Source organism: Solanum tuberosum, unplaced genomic scaffold (assembly GCF_000226075.1).
Source record: "Solanum tuberosum cultivar DM 1-3 516 R44 unplaced genomic scaffold, SolTub_3.0 scf00344, whole genome shotgun sequence".
NCBI lineage: Eukaryota > Viridiplantae > Streptophyta > Magnoliopsida > Solanales > Solanaceae > Solanum > Solanum tuberosum.
The window spans coordinates 314883-331797 of NW_006239273.1; the positions used below are offsets into that span (position 1 = coordinate 314883).

At 34.3% G+C, this 16915-nt stretch overlaps 1 protein-coding gene across 2 annotated transcripts; it reads left to right on the forward strand.

Moving 5' to 3' along the window:
• Positions 1 to 184: 184 nt before the first annotated feature.
• On the forward strand, positions 185 to 9900 carry LOC102588421 (developmentally-regulated G-protein 2). 2 transcript variants are annotated; one of them, XM_006361282.2, is made up of 13 exons: positions 185 to 327; positions 1258 to 1342; positions 2433 to 2500; positions 2684 to 2760; positions 3278 to 3458; positions 3569 to 3625; positions 6441 to 6515; positions 7082 to 7201; positions 7383 to 7553; positions 8608 to 8721; positions 8814 to 8984; positions 9283 to 9393; positions 9458 to 9900. In XM_006361282.2, exons 2-12 carry the CDS (start codon positions 1273 to 1275, stop codon positions 9379 to 9381), a joined length of 1203 nt encoding a protein of 400 aa, XP_006361344.1. In that variant the 5' UTR covers positions 185 to 327; positions 1258 to 1272; the 3' UTR covers positions 9382 to 9393; positions 9458 to 9900. The 2 variants fall into 2 exon arrangements, with proteins under 2 accessions (XP_006361344.1, XP_006361343.1); XM_006361281.2 differs by having other exon boundaries at positions 9283 to 9900.
• Positions 9901 to 16915: the final 7015 nt, after the last annotated feature.

Sequence of the window (16915 nt, forward strand, 5' to 3'; positions counted from 1 at the left end):
GCATGAAATATATATTGTGAAAAAATTAACTACTACTGAAATAATATTATAGTCAAATATTGGAAAAAACCAAATAGTAACAAAATTGAAGAATAAGAAATCAAAGTGTAATTATCTAAATATTAGTGTATAAAATTAAAATTTAAACTCAGGTCCTCTAAGTTTGAAGAACTTTTCATTTTGATCCCACCTTATTTGCACCACCCTTGTTTCTCCCTTCTTCTAGTCGAGACTTGAGTGCATACACTATCTTCTACTTACACACGAGCCGCCGCATATAGTCGCCGGTACGGTCGCCGGTGTTTACAATATCTTCTCGTCGTTCAGGTATACGCCGATAGCTACGATTAAAATTAGCTCTTGTAGTGTTTTAACCTTGCAAATGATTCGAATCCTAAATTAGCTCGTAATTCTCTGATTGACGCTTTGATTTTTCACATTAACAACAGTGTCAAATGCATGATATGCTGCATTCTGAATATTGCCCCTTAATTGAAAAATCATTAGTTCTATTTGATTATCAGAATTTTACTCTGAATGGATTTATGTGTGATTAGTTTCAACTATGATTTCTCGTAGTTGTTTTGATGTTTACAAGTTAATTTCCAGAGTTTGTTTCGTATGTGATAACAGAGGATCATATGATTCATATGGATCACAATTGGTTTGTGATTGAGCAAATAGACTATCTATTGGTTGATTGGTAGTGAAAAGATTCAACTTGGATTCATCATATTACTTGTGATTTTTGCAAGGAATAGAGGATTGATATAGTTGATCCCGACTATTTTGGGATTGAGGTGTAGACTCTTGATTGATTGATTTGTTTGTCATGTGATAATGGCTTACAAAGTTGTTATAGTATAGTATCTACCTTTAGTATTACAGACCAATTTGCTGAATATTTCTCTGGGAAAAGAAATTATAATAGAAGGGCCACAAGTCCAAGCATGTGAAGTTGATTGCATCAGCTATTAAATTTTCATCATCCAATACTTGTTAAATAGAAGGTCCATGTGAATTATTTAAACTTACAGTATAGCATGGTATCTTTTTTTTTTTTTTTTTTTGATGAAGACAATATAGCTCGGTATCTTTGACTCTAGCTGGAAGCTGCTCCCTCCTTTTTGCTTATGTGTCTTTTGAGGGCAAACATGATTTTCATTTTTTTTTTCTGGTTGATACTTTTGTGAGTATCTCATTGTTAATGATACAGTTTCTTGACTATATCTTATCTTTCTTTGTTTCTCAATGCAGGAAAACTAAGGAACCATGGGGATCGTAGAAAGGATTAAAGAAATAGAAGCTGAGATGGCTCGTACACAAAAGAATAAAGCAACTGGTAACTGTTTACTAAAGCCTTTTTGACAGTTGTGTTTCCACCATCATTATTTGAAGTGCCATTCACGTTACTATTAAGCATAACCTTGTCAACAGATACATTACCTTTTCTTTTTCTCCTGAGTCCTCCTGGAACCTTGTTAAAGCGATCTGCTGCCTGGAGGAGCAACTCTTGTTACTGTCTTTAAATTAATAGAAAGAGAGAAATATGTGTGGAATATTGATGTTTGTACTTGGTCAGTAATGGCTTCTACAACTTTTTATTATTATTTGATGACTGTGCTTTCTTTCATGCCTCATATCATATGCCAAGTAAATGTTATCTTTGTGGTCTATGGACTTCTCCCCCCCCCCCTCCCAAATGCATGTCAGCGCATCATAATTAACTCAATCATTACATACATACTTCTACAGTAAACCTAACTCAAATTTAATAATTTATAGTGACACCCCAAAAAGCATTAAAATGACCTTATTTTGACTATTAGGACAGGCACGAGAACTCAAAATATTATCGGAAGCTCTTATCAAAGGATTTGAGCTCTGCTGGAAATGCTTATGGTTGAACCACAACCACCATAATGTGTGACCATGATGAACTATTTTAGTTAATTTAATCTATCTTCTCTAAACAGTAATCATGCAGATGAATCGACATAAACCCTCAGGAGTCTCTAAAGGATCTGGTTGGCAAAGCTAGAGCTAAAACTTAGAGTTTCTTAGTCAACCAAAGGAGACTAACCTCTTGTGGGAGCACTATTGGATAGTTGAAATTCAAAAGCACTTGTGCTAGAAGTATGAACTTTACATGGATCTTGCAAGAATAAGAACATCCCTTATGGGGAATGGGATGATATTAATTTGACAGCAATTATTTTAGAGCTTCGTAGTCGCTCGTGATGATTCATTCCTCTGTACATGTATTTTGTGTTATGAGGTGCAGGCTTACTCCATGTATCCTCTCACATACAAATGAACGTGGTAAATTTTATTTATATCTTGTATCTGTGATGAATAAACCTGTCTGTATGTCAACCTTTTCCCCAAATTTCCTCAGAAGCTTAGTGATGTACTGTACCTTGGATGTGCAGAGTATCATCTTGGTCAGCTGAAGGCTAAGATAGCAAAGCTGAGGACACAACTGCTGGAGCCCCCTAAAGTATGCAATTTTTGTGTTTTGGACTGTTAATTGGTGCAGTGAATTCTCCATGAACTTAAGTTTCCTCTAGATTTCATGATATATAAGTTCACGTTCACTTGAAACCGGCTTTCTCCTATCTGTCTTTTTTTCTTCTTTTGATAGAGAGATAATAATAACCTTCTGATTATGCTGATGCAACAGGGTTCCAGTGGAGCTGGAGAGGGGTTTGAAGTCACAAAGTATGGCCATGGACGTGTTGCACTAATAGGATTTCCAAGGTTTGACATCTCCTCTCTTGGTTTTAGATGTCATTAATTTCATCAGAAGTGAAAAAAAGATATAAGTCTGTACGGGTTAATTTTACAAAGTAGAATATTTTTGAAGCATTGTGTGCTAGATATGGAATTTAATCACTTTTTGGCTTTTGCTGATCTTCTACATCATCTGATTTCTACCCTAAAAACAACAACAACATACCCAGTGAAATCCCACAATTGGGGTCTGGGGAGGGTGGTGTGTACGCAGCCTTACCCATACTTGTGAAATAATTTGAGTTAATAGCCTAAAATTCTGAAGATCTGTTATGTGAGATTTCTTTTGGCGAGGCCAAAGATGGGAATCTAACTCAGGACATTTAACTACAGCTGATCTGATAATTATGGAAAAAAGTTGTTCTCAGTGTTGACTTGCTACTGTGTATTTGCCTTTTCCCTTTGGGTGTCTACAAGAATTTCATTTTTCAGTTATGTTAGCTGCAACTCTTGGTCCCCTAAAAACTTTGGTTTGTCTTTACAGTGTTGGAAAGTCAACACTACTAACGATGCTGACTGGAACACATTCTGAAGCTGCATCATATGAGTTCACTACACTTACTTGCATTCCTGGTATTATACACTACAATGATACCAAAATTCAATTGCTTGATCTTCCGGGTATCATTGAGGGTGCATCAGAAGGCAAGGGGCGTGGTAGGCAGGTAATTGTTGATACTAATTTAGCAATTTGGCAAAGAATGGATAAAATATAGTTCCTGAAGTTCATGATCTTGATGATGAAAGCCTCTGAAGAATTTCTCTTTGATGACAGGTCATTGCTGTTTCCAAGTCATCAGACATTGTTTTGATGGTTCTGGATGCTTCAAAAGTGAGTGTTGGTCATTGTAGGTGATACTCTGACAGTATAGGTTTTATTGAAGCTCTTTAAAACGAGCTCCAGGTCTATGTGCTTTAAGCGCAAAGCACAATTATAAAGGATGGGCTTTAGTTAAAAAAGGTGCAATGAAGGAAAAAATTAGATCTGTAATGCAAGAAATAAGGAACAAAGTCATTCATAATGTTTTCCCTAACAATTAATACATCTCTTTGCTGATTAAAATTATCATTTAGTACTGCCCGGTTCAAGATAGAATTCATGGGCAATGTGGTGCTTGCCTTAGTGCCTTGCCTATAGAGAAGCACCCTTAAGTGAGACGAAGCGCCCTCCTGGAGCTTTTCTGAGCTTCAGGGATTAAGTGCGCCTAAAATGAGCCTTTGACAACATTGGTTTTCATTAGATGTAAATCGTTCAGTAGATGTCTGTTTTGATAGAACTTAATAGATATTGTTGTAATTGTTCTATGAATGGGTGATTTCGGTTATGATATTCTTTAATATTTTATTATTTAATATGATAACATGGTTATGATATTGTTTATGTATATTACTTCTATAGACAAAATTCTATTGCTTTCTCTTAATCCCTCTAACATTTTAGTGTGTCAGGATCTAACATGTGGCCCCCTTCTTTCAACCCTCTCATACTTAAAATACTAGAAACTTTCAAGGTCTCATCTTATTACTTAGTGATTGTGATATTGTTCGGATTGTAGTAGATATAGCATATATATCTTGTGATTAGTGGATGAACTTTACAAGTCTGAGATTTTTTCTGGAACTAAGGCTCCTAATTGTAACAGTCTTGTGATATGGATAGATTCTATTTTTGTGAGAGTCAGCCATATTTTTTTTTTTTGAGAAAGTTAACTGGTATTATAAACAGAAGGAAGTACACCAATAGTGTGCTCCTAAGTAGTTACATCAAAATATGAAGGAACATCCAAAACAAATCTATCACCTATATCCATTATAGACTATCTAAAAACAGAGTGATGTCCCCTATATCCTTAGGTACAGATTGAATACACCAAAAGTAGAATGTTGCTAGACAGTTCATCTTCATACTTTGGAAGGAAATGCTCTTGTTCTCAAAACATCTCTGATTTCTCTCCTTCCAAATTGTCCACCAGATGCATGCAGGGACAATCTTCCATCTCTCCTTGTGTCCTGATTGATTTCCATCCCTATTCCAACATGCTAGAGCTTCTACAGTATGTCTTGGCATGGCCCATCTAATACCCCTGAGATTAATGAACCATTGCCATAATTTTTCAGTCACTTTACAGTGTAAAAAAAGATGGTTTACTGTCTCTGTTTCAGCTTCACAAAAAAAACATCTGGAGCATAACTGCCTTCCCCTTTTCATAAGGTTGTCCTGAGTCAGAACTGCTTGATGTGCAACTAGCCAGGTGAAACAAGCCACCTTATGAGGTATCTTCCCTTTCCAGATCATCTTCCATGGCCAACCTTCCTTGGTTTCAGTTGAGATATCCAGTAGCTTGTATGCTGATTTCACCTTGAACTTGCCATCTTTATCCATCTTCCACAACAATCTATCTTCCTCAAAATTAAGGCTCTTAGCTTGTTCCAAAGTATTGTAGAATTGGATCATTCTCTCCACTTCCCAGTCATTGAGGAATCTTCTGAAGGACAGATTCCAACCTTGTGCATTTTTGATCTGTGAGATTGTAGCTAGCTTCTGTTGATTAAGATTATAAATGTCCGGAAACTGTTGCCTTAAAGGTGTTTGCCCCACCCATACATCATTCCAGAACAAGGTCTTTCTGCCATTGCCCACTTTGATCACAGTATTACCCCACATTTTTGGCCATTGATTTCTGATAGTTCTCCATAGTCCCATTTCATAAGGAATTTTAACTTCCTGAGTAGTCCATGGTCCTTCCCTACCATATCTTGCAATGATGATGTCCTTCCACAGGCCCTGCTCATCTGCTGCCAGTCTCCATAGCCATTTTAACAGAAGACTCTTGTTTTGTGCTTTCAAGTTCTTAATTCCTAGACCTCCTTCTTTTTTGTTGGTTATAGCAATCTCCCACTTGATCAAGTGATGCTTCTTCCCCCCTTCACCATTACCTTGCCAAAGAAAGTTTCTTCTGATAGCATCCAACTTTTTGATGATCTTTCCATGAATTGGAAAAAGGATAGGTTGTGTAATTCTGGAAATAGGTATTTCAGTGTATCCCCAACTTAGTTATCATTCCAAAAGGATATTTTCCTTCCATTACCAACTTTGAATCCCACTTTAAGAATACCTTTGTATTGTTCTAACCCAACATAATGTCCATTCACTCCCTTTGGGTCCTTTTGATACCTAACTCAATAATTCGTCTTTTAAGACAATTTAAGGTTCTCTAATTATCAACTTGCTGTACCTATTAAATAAATATGCTAAGCTTGTCTCTGATATGCTTTTATGCTTACCGATTCAAATGTCTAGAACAGTGACCTTGATAATGTCATGCCCTCTTAGACTTGATTAATTGTCTAGTGGAAGAAACAATAACATACGTTGTACTTGGACCACAACAATTATTCATGAAGTTAATAATGATGAAACAAAGCTGTAATGGCTTGTCTTGCTGTATATGTTGGGAGTCTGGAAATTTGGTGGTTAGTTGTACCTTTTGTTTGTATCCTGAGGACTTCCTATAACTATTAAATTCATCTTGTTCCCCTGGTAGCTGTTCAACAAACTATTGAATCGTCTGTTAAGCTATTGTTGATTAGAATTTTCATATTCTTGCACTTCCTATTGAGAGGTGACACACTCCTTTTCAATTTAGAGTGAAGGCCATCGACAAATTTTAACAAGGGAGCTGGAAGCTGTGGGACTGCGATTAAATAAACGACCTCCTCAGGTGATCTATTCTGTGCATTATTTATGTTGTCATTTTAGCTCCTTCATTCTTATTAACATTATTTTTCTTTATCTCTCTGTTTTTTATTTGTGAAGATATCATTTTTTCTGAGGATTTTCTCAATTATTGGCAACACAACTACTGTATAGCATTAAAGTTTCAAAAAAAAAAAAACTACTGTATAGCATTATATGGGTTGATCTTATAGCAGAGTACACCTTGACATTCGTCCCCAAGTTTTTAGGTGGCAGGGTTCTTGCTTCATTTACTTTCTCTGGCATTGATATTATGCGACACTTGCTGGAGTTTATGCCCTAGGTAACCCTGTTTTAAAAAGGAGTTCGAGTAAGAATGGTGATTAGAGAATGCTTTTATCATCTATATCAGTGGTTGGCAAGTCTAGATTGAAAATATTTCTTCCTCACAATATTTTGTCTGGAATCCCGGAGATTGTCTTTAAAGTGCAGTTTTAGTTTTTTGCACACATGCATTCATTGGCAATATGCTCCCCTCAGATTTGACAACTTCAAAATGTGGATTTAATTTACATTAGCAAATGGTTGCAGATATACTTCAAGAAGAAAAAGACGGGAGGGATTTCTTTCAACAGCACGTTGCATCTGACACATATTGATGAGAAGCTCTGCTATCAAATTCTTCATGAATACAAGATTCACAATGCTGAGGTACTCTTACCCTGTTAGCGTAATATGCTGCAGAACATCATGTGGGAACTTATATTTTCTCACAAACAAAAGTGTTGATTCTACTAACATTTTATGGATTGTTTGCAAGTTCACATTTGCCTCTTCCCCTTTTATATGTGCAAAATCTCTGTAACTTTATATTCTTTGTTCACCTTGTTAGGTTTTATTTCGTGAAGATGCTACAGTGGATGACCTTATTGATGTTATTGAGGGAAATCGTAAATACATGAAGTGTATATATGTCTACAACAAGATAGATGTTGTCGGTATTGATGATGTGGACAGATTATCCCGACAGCCAAACTCCATTGTCATTAGCTGCAACTTGAAGGTATTTTGTGCAATAGTTATAAGAATACTGAAAGAAGTAAATTAACAGCTATGGCAAGTTTTTTGATGAATCAGAAAGCCTACTAATCAGGTCTAATGTTCAAGCAAGGTGCTACCTTTATTACAATTTACTGTTTCTTTGCATTTGCATATTGATATTTAGTATGACTGCAATGAAGAGCATATTTAAGTGTCTTGAAAGTGCATTTCTGGGACTGTCCACTAAATACAGTTGGCGGTGACAATGTCACATGAAGTTGCAATCTTTTCTTTTTGTGTGGTTCTGTATGTAGTGGCGTACGCAAAATTTTCAATAAGCGGTGTCAATATTCATAGAAGAAAGGTTAAAATTTAATTATCACATTTATAAGTAAGATATATCCTTGACCCATTGGTTTAGTCTAGTTTTAAGCTAGAAGAGGTCTTGGGTTCAATACTACTTGACCAGAATTTTAAGCAATATAATATGTTATATGTTGCAAAAATATGCTTAGGTTTGACGTTCGAACCTCCAGCCTAAAAGAGCAAAACCGTACACTGAACCAACATGCCAAGAGACATCTTTTGTCAAGCAGTGTCATTTCGTTCAATATATCTCTTTATGCATAGTATTAATATGTATATCTAGTAAAAAAATTCCAATGAAGCGGTATCACTTGACACCCCTCCACTAAATGTGGGTGTACATCCTGTCTGTATGACTTCCAAGGCCTTGTTTTGTTTAGAAGTCTTTTTTCTTGTAGTTTGTCCTTCGGGAAATAGCAAGTGTTACTTTTTCTAGGATCGCTAGGATCTTCCCAGGTTGAATTGCTTCATTGTGAATATGGGTTCTGGGACCAGTAATTACATTTACTTCTTTTTCCTTTGTGAAATTTGGCTTGAAAATCCAAAGGGAAATTGAAGACCGCAGGACGTGAATCCCTGGGCACATGTGAATGCCCTGTTTCTTGTGTTGGAATGGGGTCAAACTATCCTTACATGCTAATATGCTTTTCAGAAATCTTCTAACCCATTGCCTTGTCTGCATATTAATATTGCTATCGAATTTGGAACAGCTGAATCTGGACAGACTACTTGCAAAAATGTGGGAAGCAATGGGTCTTGTCAGAGTTTATACAAAGCCTCAAGGCCAGCAACCAGATTTCGCCGAGCCTGTGGTTCTCTCTTCTGTATGTTGTATCACTTTATGCTTTTATTTTCCACTTGTGCGCTGTCGCTGTAGCTTTGTTGATAAATCTTTTTCATGTATTTATGATTTCAGGATAGAGGTGGCTGTACTGTAGAAGATTTCTGTAATCACATACATAGGAGCCTTGTTAAGGATGTGAAGTATGTTTTGGTATGGGGCACGAGTGCAAGGCACTACCCTCAGCATTGTGGTCTCAGTCATCCGCTTCAGGATGAAGACGTGGTTCAGATTGTCAAGAAAAAGGTAGCTAATTTTGCTTTGGGATTTCAACATATTCTCATTATTATATTAATATCAGCCGTAGCATGGCAACATGTTTGTTGGGAGTAGTTTTCTTACTTGTAAACACAATCTAGGCCTTGAATATTGTCTCAATATATCTTCAAACAATCAACCTTATCTTCCTGTTAAAAGTATAAGCAAACTTATACTATGATTTCTTCACCATATCGGCTTTGGAAGTTGTCTCACTATCACTGTGCTTCATGAAGACACACTTGATGCCTATGACATTCAAAGCATTCTCTTTTTTATTGTGCAGGAGAGGGAAGATGGTGGAGGCAGAGGCCGATTTAAGTCACATTCTAATGCTCCTGTTCGGATATCTGACAGAGAGAAAAAGGCTCCACTGAAGACATAGTTTAATCAGAAGGTGAAGCTTTTATTTATGTGCTAATCGTTGAGACATCAATTTTTGATCGGAGAGTATATTGCAGGAAAGTAATGAGCTATTCTAGAGGTTTCTTCAGCTCTAAGGTGTGAAGCTAATCATAATTATGATATCAACACTATGCAGTGTAAAAAAATATGGACATATGCCTTCCCTCCGAAGGGTAAGGTCTGTGTAGATCCTATCCTACCCAGACCCCACTTGTGGGATTGCACTGGGTATGCTGTTGTTGCCTTCCCTCCGAAGGCAAGATGTGCTGTTTAGAGTTTCCATCTGTAACCCGTTATTGGTAACTTTAGATGTCAGCTTCCAACTGGCAGTACGTCTTTGTGAGAACTAATGTGTGGCTGAAATGGTAGAGGCCTGAGGGAACTTTTGATACCCAAAATGTTTCTTGCGTATTGAACATAAGTAAGAAATTCACTTATTTTCCTTAAAAAAAAATTCCAAGCTTTCATACTGAACACACCCTTAGTTTTAACAGTGAAATTTTAGTCATGATTCATTACTATCGTTACAATTTTTTTTCTTTTCCTTTTTGTCTCTTCTTTTCATGTTACCTTGGCTCGTAATAATCTCAATAATGAATATGGTTTGTGGGTAAGGATCAATTTTGATTAGTGTGGAAGTGGCCTAATATCCAATCCATCTTGTCATAGCTCAGTCGTTTCTAATTTACTTTAGTTCTTAGAGTGAATTAAAGAGGAAAGAAGACACAAGAGTGACATATTGTTGTTTTGTTTTAGAAAGAGATATTCTAATCTAATGATAAAGTAAACCCACATTGTATGTACCAAGTTTTAGATGTATGCCTAACACTGAACTCCCTCCATTCGCTTATAATCGGTAGTATTAAATAAAATGATAATTTTATTATATTTTTCTTTAAATATATTAAATTTAATATTTGAGGAATTATTATAGTTAATAATAAGAATACATTAGGAATTATGTGATAAATTACATATTGTTTTTTCAAATTGGACAAGTAGAAGTGGACGGAGAGAGAAATGTTCATAATAATGACAAGATATAATAGTAGTATTGTCTTTCTACCATTTCAATGGACTCCACGATCTTCACACTCTCTTATTTAAGGTCATGTCCTCAAGAAGCGCTATGTTCTGTCTAATCATTTCCTCCAAATACTTTCCGGCTTACCTCTACATCTCTGAACACCGACCATTGACAACCTCTCACACCTCATCACTGGGGCATCTATACTTTTTCTTTTTACATGTCCAAACTATTTCAACCTCGCTCCTCTCATTTGCCCCCCCTTGCCTCCCCCACATATAGGCTACTTCCAACTTGTTCTAGATATCTTAACTCCTAATCTTATCTCTCTAATATGTCCACACATCTACCTCACCATCCTTATTTCTGCAACTTTCATCTTTTGAACATGGGAGTTATTGACTCACCAACATATATACCACAACATATAATTAATATAGTCTGTCTAACCATCGCCTTCTAGAACTTACCTTTAAGTTTAGGTGGTACCTTCTTATCACACAAGACTTTAGAGATGAACTTGTATTTTGCCCATCTATCATTAATATGATGTGTGACATCATCGTCGATCTCCCCATTATCTTGAGTTAAAGGCTCAAGATACTTCAAACATTCTTTCTTAGGGATGACTTGAGTATCAAGCCTCACTTCCACAGTAGCCTCCTATGTTGCATCACTGAACTTGCACTCAAAGTATTCAGTTTTGGTCCTTCTCAGCTTGAACCTTTTAGACTCCATATATAGTTTGCCTCCAGACCCCAACCTAGTGGGTTAACTCTATTGCGAGTCTTGTCAGTTAGTACTATGTCATGCGAATGCCATACATATTCATGACACTTCACCTTGTATATACTGCGTCAATTCATCCATCACCAAAGTAAATATAAACGGGCTAAGACTCGATTCTTAGTGTAACCCCATCATGACCGAAAAGTGTTCTAAGTAACTTCTAACTGTCCTCACTTGATCTTAGATCCATCATAACTGCTCTACTATAAGCCATAAATATACCTCCGACATCTAAGCATCTCCATAAAAAATTCTCTTGAAACTTTATCATAAGCCATCTCTAGGTCAATAAATATCATGTTTTATATTTATATTTGATATATTTAATGACATATTTGGTTGAGTGATTTTATTGATATAAAAATCTAAGTTGAGTGATTTTATTGATACAAAATATAGTTCAATGACTTTATTAGATAAATTATCAAAGTTGAATGACCTTTTGAGAAATTAACTCATCCGAACACACTATAATGCCAACATTTGGTTTTCCCTTTGCATTATGAGCATTGAGTGCTAAATGTTGAGTAAGTAGAGAAAATAGTGTAATTAGGTATGGAAGATGTTGCAACTTGCAACTAAGGAGATTCAACCAATACCATGCAACCAATAGAATTATAGTAGAAGTCATTCAAGCAACATGTCATTTTTTTTTTCAAATAATGAAGGAAAAAAGTGGTGATAATATGATGTATGGTCTAATTTTTCAAGAAAGAAATCAAACAAAAACAAACATGTCAGTCCAATAAAATCAAATAATAGTATAGTCTGTTGGTGGGATGGTTTGTGACTTTGTGTACTAAATGAATTGAACTTATTGTTAGTGTGGTGATTATGGCTTCATCTCTTTTTTTGTTGCTTCCTTTTGTTCTTTCACAAGTATTGTTCCTTAAAACTAGCTTAGATTTAAGACACGTTTAAGCCACATGTTATGTACTTTGTTGATTTGTCTGATTAATTTTTTCTATGCAACCCATGGGGTCCAATACTAGAACAAAAATCTAAAGCCATGTTCTCCATGCATGACAATCACATCTTTACATTCACGTAGACAATTTATTAAAAGGCAAACACCAATTTATAATACTTCTTAAATATCATAGCAAATGATGAAGATTATTTCAGTGTTCACTGTTGGGATTATGAGTATATTTACTTAATCTACTAACAATATAAATTAAATTAGGTTGAGTATAGTGCTGGAATTAAAATCATAGGGCCATGATGTCATGCAGAAACTAATACGGGAAAAGGTACAAATATACTACTGAACTTGTTCCAAAAAGTCAGTCATATGTTTAAACTATCATGATGATCTATTTCATACATTTATTATTTAAAATTAAATTTATTTATCCCCTAAAGTTGATGTGGCAAAAAAATAAATAAACGTGTTTGGTAAAAAATTATAAAGTAAAAAAATCAATCAAAATCCTTTTTCCACCACCATCCTCACCCCTACCCCAACCTCCACCCCACACATCTTCTTCTTCACACGCCACTCATGTCTTTTTCTTGATCATTTTTAATTATTTTTTTTTTATCATCACCTTTCATATCCGATTTTTCTCTTCGACTTTGTTGGTCATTGATAAAATTGATGATTGAGTTTACAAAATAAAATATAATGATGGATTTGTTGGTGGTGGGTGACAAAAAAAGAGAATTGAAGGTGGTGAAGAAAAAAAATCAATATTGATAATGGTGGTGGTGATATTTGGTGGGTGGTTTGTACCTTTTGATGTGATTTTGGTGTTGAGTTTGGTAATGAGTGTTGAATTTTGTGGTGGTTCTTTACAATTTTGTGGAGACGATGGTGATTGTGTGATTCTATAGTGGATTTGATCGTAGGTAGTGAAATTTGTGGCAACTATTTTAATTTTTGATGGTGAAATATATGAATTTGGTACTGATATTGTGGCAGTAATAGTAGTTCCATAGTAGTGTTCATTGAAGATGAAGCAATTGAATGACATGGATGTTTTTTTTCAAAATCTGACATGACATCTGATGTGGCATTGAGATGACATTGTTGTGGTACGAGTGTAATACACCTCTCATTTGAGAGTGGTTTTATACATCTCTAGGGGTAAATAAATTCACTTTTCAGTAGTACAAATGTGTAATAGGTCGTCACGATAGTTTAAGCGTGTAACTGACTTTTCAGAACAAGTTCAAGAGTGAATTTATGCATTTTCCCAACTAATAATTACAAATCTTAATGACGATAAATTAGGCGACAAATTAAGAAAAACTTTACCAAAAATAATAATATTTATTATGATTTGATCAAGTGACCTACATATATATATTGAAAAAAACGTAAAATCAAATAAGAGAACACGAATAATCTCTCTCTAAACAAAATTCTTTTATGTATGACTATATTGTGGATACTATTGTTTATAAGATCTTCCATTTACAAAAATTCAAATCTTCACGTAACATCCAAATATCTCTCACGCGCCTCAATTGCGTGGAGTCACATAGTGTGCTACGTAAGACAAAATGTGTATAAAATTACAAAAAAAAATAAGTTCAGAAAGATAATAGGACCTTAGTTTAGTTAAGGTGTATCTCAGAGATTTCGATCATAATTTAGGAAGATACTTATGCCTTATCCTTTTTTTTTTCTCTTTTCTTCATGTTACCTTGTTCACAATAATCTCAATTTTGATCAGTGTGGAAGTGACCTTATGTCCAATCCATGTTGTGTCAGTTGCTTCTTACTACCTCCGTCCCTATTTACTTGTCCATATTTCCTTTTTTGGTTGTCCCTATTTAGTTGTCCATTTTGACAAATCAAGAAAGGACAACAAAATTTTTTCTATTATACCCTTATTTACACTTCTTGAAAATTGTAAAAGTGTATGTTGTTTCCCTCCAATTTATTTCACTTGAATTCAAATAAGTGGTTGTAATTTTGAAGTGAAAAGTTGTCATAAGGGTAAAATTGTAACTTCACTGTGCTAATCATTGTTGTCTTAATCTGTGTGCCATTTCTAAAGTGGACAACTAAAAAGGGACGGAGGGAGTATTTACTTAAGTTTTGGGGGTGAATTAAAAGGGAAAGAAGACAAAAGAGTGACATATTGTTGTTTTATTTAAGAAAGAGATATTCTAATCAACAATAAATTGAAGGCTAATTAAGTCATACACAATCTCTTAAAGTCATCTTCCTATTTTATTTTGACATTTTATTTAAAATTTATTTCTATCAAATATTATCATTTATCACTTTTCAAAATAAGTATTTATTAGACACTTTTTATTAACATGACAAGAGAAGATGCAATATAATACGCATATATATTTCAGCGTGTGAGAAGTACTTTTAGCTAATTATTTTATTATTGCTTTCTTTCTTAGTCACAACTTCTTCAAACACCATCACCATTTCTGTTGTCTCTATTATCACCATCCACCCTTCTGATCATTACTCCATTTTCCCCTCCCTCTCTCTTTTCTACCTGAAAAAGTTATATCTAAACTCATATAATTGAATCTAATTTTTTTAAAAAAAATGAATCACCTCATTCTCCCTCCCTCCCTCTTTTGATCTCCATGTTTTGCTTGAATGATTATGTAGTTAATAGTTCATTGGTACATGAATTAAAGGGGAAGGAAGACACAAGAGTGACATAATGTTGTTTTATTTAAGAAAGAGAGGTTTTAATTTAACAATAAATTGAAGGTTTAAGTCATATACAATTTCTTAAAACTATCTCTATATTCCATTTTGACATCTTATAATTAATAGTTATTTTTAATGAATATTTATTAGATATCTTTTGCTAATATCACAAAGCAAATACAATATCGTATATTTAACATATGAACGATACTTTTAATTAAATATTTTTTATTATCTCTTTCTTTTGTTGCCACAACTTCTTCCAACATCATCATCATTCGTGTTGTCGGTATCACCATTCACCCCCACTCACCCTTCTCATTTCTCTCTTTTCTTTAGTCACCTCACCCTCTCCCTCACCATAATATATCGTTTTCATCTAAAAACACTATTACAATTTTCTCCTCCATTTCTTTAAATTGATTTGACAATCATTATCATCTTATTCACCGATAAATTATGAAAGCCCATATTATCATTATTCTATTTCTCCCTCCCACTATCTTTCTACTTGCAAAAGATTATATCTAAATTAAAATAATTCAAATCTAAAATAAAAAAATAAATCAACCCCCCCGCCCCCTCCCCCCGGGCTTTTCGTCATGTCTCATTGGTACCTGAAATTAGAAGTGGTTCTTATAGAGTTCATGTATTGATTAAACTTTTTGTATATATAGTTTGCTATTTTCAACTTTTTTTAAAAATAACAAAATATCAGAGTTACCACGAGTATATTACACATATTTTTATATTTTTAGTGGATTATTGAAAAAAAGTTTAAATGATCCAAATTTGAATTGACAAAGTTGTTTAATAAATACAAGGTCGGATTGAGATGTCCAAATATGTATTAAGTGCTAAATAATATAGAGAAAAAAATATATGGTGGAATATATTAGGTATGGAAAATGTTGCAAGTTGCAACTAATTAATTAGGAAATTCAACGTGGCAATGCAAAAAAGAATTTCAGTCTGGTAAAAAATATAACAAGTGAATTATAGTGGAAATCATTTGAGCAACTTGTCAATTTTTGAAATAATGAAACAAAAAAGTGGTAATAATATTACACTTACGTATCAATCAATCAAACAAAACGATGTATGGTCTAATTTTTGCAAGAAAGAAATCAAATAAAAACAAACTATCAGTCAAATAAATCAAATAATAGTATCGTCGGTTGGTAGGATGATTTGTGCACCAAATCATGAAGTTGAACTTATCATTAGTGTGGTCATGTGATGGCTTCATCTCTTTGTTTTTGTTTCTTTTTGTACTTTAAAACTAGATTAATTAGATTATGACAAGAAGCTACATGTTATATGCTTTGTTGATTTGTCTGATTAGTTTTTTTTCTCTCCTACCACGTTTTCTTAGATGACCACACTTTTACATTCACGTAAGTGATTTATTAAGATACAACTATCAATCATATATAATACCTCTTAAATATCTTAGCAAGTGATGTAGAACATTTTAATGTTCATTATTGAGATTATGAGTATATCAACTCAATCTAGGTTATATCATATATGCATAATAACTTAAAACCTAAGGTCCCAGGCCTATGTGTTGGTGTTTGGCCTAGTTAGTACTAAAACCTTGAAGGTTTTGCCTTGTGTCCCCTTCATATTTGTATTTCTCTCTTGATTAACCGAATTCCTCACTACCTCAGGAAGTTACCTTGGGAGGTTGGACTATAATCTGAAAAAAAAAACTCAATTTACTAACAACATAAGTTATATTAGGTTATAATGTTAGGATAGAAATCATAAAACAATTACAAATCTTAATGATGATAATTAGACGATAAAAAAAACTATACTAAAATAACATAATATTTGTTATGGCTAGATAAAGTGACCAACATATATTGTTCACTTCCATGAAGTGCACAAGATTAATGGAACACTGCATGCAGTGGCGTAGCTACAACCATCCCAGGGTGTTCAACTGGACACCTTTCGTCAGAAAATTATGTTGTATATATATGTCAAATTCTATATTTAATGAATAAATATTTAAAATTGGACACCCTTGACAAAAGTTATACATTTGGCGTAATG

Excerpts from the sequence above, each read along its gene's own strand:
- LOC102588421 (XM_006361281.2), top strand. The coding sequence starts at position 1,273 with ATGGGGATCGTAGAAAGGATTAAAGAAATAGAAGCTGAGATGGCTCGT. Across the intron at positions 2,501-2,683 it reads AACTGCTGGAGCCCCCTAAA|GGTTCCAGTGGAGCTGGAGA; the intron begins GTATGCAATTTT and ends CTGATGCAACAG. Across the intron at positions 3,459-3,568 it reads GCAAGGGGCGTGGTAGGCAG|GTCATTGCTGTTTCCAAGTC; the intron begins GTAATTGTTGAT and ends CTTTGATGACAG.